Source organism: Orycteropus afer, unplaced genomic scaffold (assembly GCF_000298275.1).
Source record: "Orycteropus afer afer isolate SDZICR_OR568_19922 unplaced genomic scaffold, OryAfe1.0 scaffold00048, whole genome shotgun sequence".
Lineage (NCBI taxonomy): Eukaryota > Metazoa > Chordata > Mammalia > Tubulidentata > Orycteropodidae > Orycteropus > Orycteropus afer.
Genome location: NW_006921635.1, coordinates 4090652 through 4093578, shown reverse-complemented (window position 1 = coordinate 4093578; position 2927 = coordinate 4090652). Strand labels below are relative to the sequence as shown.

At 51.5% G+C, this 2927-nt stretch overlaps 1 protein-coding gene across 1 annotated transcript in view; it reads right to left on the bottom strand.

Moving 5' to 3' along the window:
• Positions 1-1690: 1690 nt before the first annotated feature.
• CAMKK2 (calcium/calmodulin dependent protein kinase kinase 2) overlaps positions 1691-2927 on the bottom strand; it is a 30372-nt gene continuing 29135 nt past the window's right edge. The window contains exons 16-17 of the mRNA XM_042780599.1: positions 2244-2492; positions 1691-1764 (exon numbers count right to left, since the gene is read on the bottom strand). Of these exons, the coding sequence (XP_042636533.1) occupies positions 1691-1764; positions 2244-2492 (323 nt within the window). The remainder of the gene's footprint in view (positions 1765-2243; positions 2493-2927) is intronic.

Below are 2927 nucleotides of genomic sequence, written 5' to 3'. Positions count from 1 at the left end.
GGGAAGTTTCGCAGTGGGTGGTGGCCTTGTCTGATGACAGACGGCATCGTGGAGACACAAGGAATTCCACCAAGCTCGTTCGGCCTCCTGAAGCCGCTCCAACACTGAGGACCGTTGCAAGGTGCTTACTGCCAACTAACCCAACCCCATCTGCTAACTGAAGGGGCAGACTCCTCATAAATTTGGAAGAATTCAAGGGCTAGCACAAGTACTAGGTGACAAAAAAGTGGGCAGGCAGGCAAGCTGTCGTGATGGCCCTCTCTGAGGCCTGGTATCCTTTGTGCTTCTAACCTAGGATTCTCTAATTCTGTGCTGCTTGTGAAATAGCAAGAAAGGTGTGGCTAAACCTTTAAGGAAAATCTGTGGAAGCCAAGGCGGCTCAGGGCTGTGTGAATGGGAACAGGAGAAAAGGCGGCCCCCGAATAGCACTGATCAGAGAAAAGCTTGTTTTCGGAGTCCCCAAAGCACAGGGACACTGAGCTCAGCTGCTCCCAGGGCTGTCCTTCCAGCCTCCTCTGTACCCCCAGGAACTGCACACCCACACACACATGGCTCTGGAAGACCTCACCTTGTACTTCAACCAAACTTCTCAATATTGGTTGGGAATCAAAATCTTTCCTTTCTAGACTCTTGGCTGCAAGAGGGGATTCCCTGTGCCAAGTTTGGGAACCTTCACGCCCTCAGGACACTCTTGGCGTCCACAGTCTTCTCTAATCAGTGCCCCAATGTTATTCCATCTGTCCACAGGAACAGTGGACTGGAACGACAACTGTTTCTCTTGGTTGAGCACAAGTGTTTCCTAACTGGGTACCTAGTCCATTGACCACAACAATCAACTAGTGTTGAAGAGAGGACTTTTGTCCTCGGCAATCTCTTGCAGACACAGATTAAAAACACGCTAAGCTGCTAACACAGAGACAGGGATTTCATCAGCTGTAACCCTGTCACATGCTTGAAGCAAGGACATATATGTCCTGGAAGCTCTGAATGGTTTCTCAACTGCCTGGAGTTCAGGTTGGAGAACTGAAAATGTCTGTGGTGGTGTTTAATCTTAAGCCATGTAATGTACATGGAGGAGCAGGGCTTCACCCTTTAGTTTTGGTCGTTTAACAAAAGATTCACTACGGTCAGTCAACTACTTGCAAATGCGGTCAGTCCCTTAGCGAAACTTTTCCCACCAAAATCCCCGAATGCCCCTTTGAAGGCTGGGAAGGAATCCCCTTCTGAAGCAAGTGAACTTAACTTCAAGCCCTTTCACTTTCTTGACTACAACTCTACCCATAAAAACCGTCGAAAGTCCTTCTTACAAATAAGGTGCAGCAAAGCTCACTACAGTTACTGAGGGCAAGCCCTCTTCTGAAGCCCAGGGTCCTTGTTTCCAGAAGGTTCCTCAGTCTGGAGTTTGCATGAAGAATCACTATTGCTCCTGACAATTACAGCAGCTTACTCTGTGACTGTAGAGGATGGAGTCTTCTGGCACTTTTTCGGGATTTCCAAATCTCTGACCCGTTCACTTGATGTACTGGACAGAGTTCTGAATTCACAACAAAGGATTTTTGGCGTAGAAACCTTTTACAAAGCAACTGCCCCAGACACATGTGGGCTTGCAACTCCTCACACCTGCCGGTTCAGCCAGCCAGCGGCCATGGGATATTAGGGAGTCAAGTTCCCTTTTTTTCCACGTCCCCTTTCACACAACAAAGGAAGAAACAGAGACCGCGATGCTGTGAGTCCGCAGGGCATGCTGCTGGGGGAGGGCGGACGCTGCAGCACCGGAAGTGGCATGCTAGTGGGCGGTCCGGCAGCTACTCCGGCTCCATCGCTTCCGCCTCGGGCTGCGGTGGCGGCATGCATGTGGGGAAACCAGCGACCGGGGCCCCCCAGCTGTCAGCAGGCGGTGCAGCCTTCACGGGAGCGCCTCCTCCTCCCCGGTGTGGGGTGGCCCGGAGCCCCGCGGGCTGTCTGCGCTGCCGTCTTTCCTGCTTACGGAACAGAAAACCATTGTTAGCACGCGAGGGAGGACAGACGGAGGTGGGCACCCCGGCCCCCTGTGTGGTGTGCACTGCCTGTCTTCCCACCAGCTCTAACGTGACTGACTCCTTTTAAATTCTCTCCCCCTTTTCTCTTGCTTAAATAAATTTTCTAAAGGAGACTTTGTATCACCTCTGTAAATGGAACACCAGTATCAGCTGCCGAAAATGGCAAGAACTATAAAAGGAGCTGTGAATCTATGTGCCACCTACGACCTGTGCCCAGTTCCCGGTATGCACAGCTGCTTCGCGGACTGTTCTCTTGGGCCTGGTATGGGCCTTTCCTCCCCTTCAGGGCAGGCAGCACAACACTGGTCCTCTGTTCCCGAACAGCGATCTCCTTGGGGACAAGGAGCAGGACCACCTTATCTTGGCCCAGCACCCGGTCAGGCTTCAGTGGACGGAACTGCCCAAGGTCTACCAGATGGAAGAGAAGGGTCTCCCCTGGTGACATGAGCACACCTGAGCAGAGGAGATCAAGGATGTGGAGAAAAAATATCCCTGTGTCCCTGCAAGAAATGCTCAGGAAAACCTTGTAAAAGGGGCCTCAGAAAGGAGACTGAGGAAAGGGGGAAGGAAATAGACTGCAAATCCAGCAGGCTCGGTGAACTACTGCCTGTTCTGCCAAGAGACAGGAGGAACTGGATGGTGCCCAGCTGCCATTACTGAACATTTTGATCCAGGGCACAAAACAAACATCCCGATCAAAAAGTAGAAAAGCATGAAGAGAACTTCACGTTCATGTGGAAACAGACTAATTGGATCCAGTGAGATTGGGGGGATCCTCAAACCTACTGCCCGGCAAAAAAAAAAAAGAAGGTGGGGACCAGGTTTGCTGGTCCAATAGAGCCTGGTGAAACCACTGAGACTATGGCCCCTAGCTGCCCTTCAGGTCTG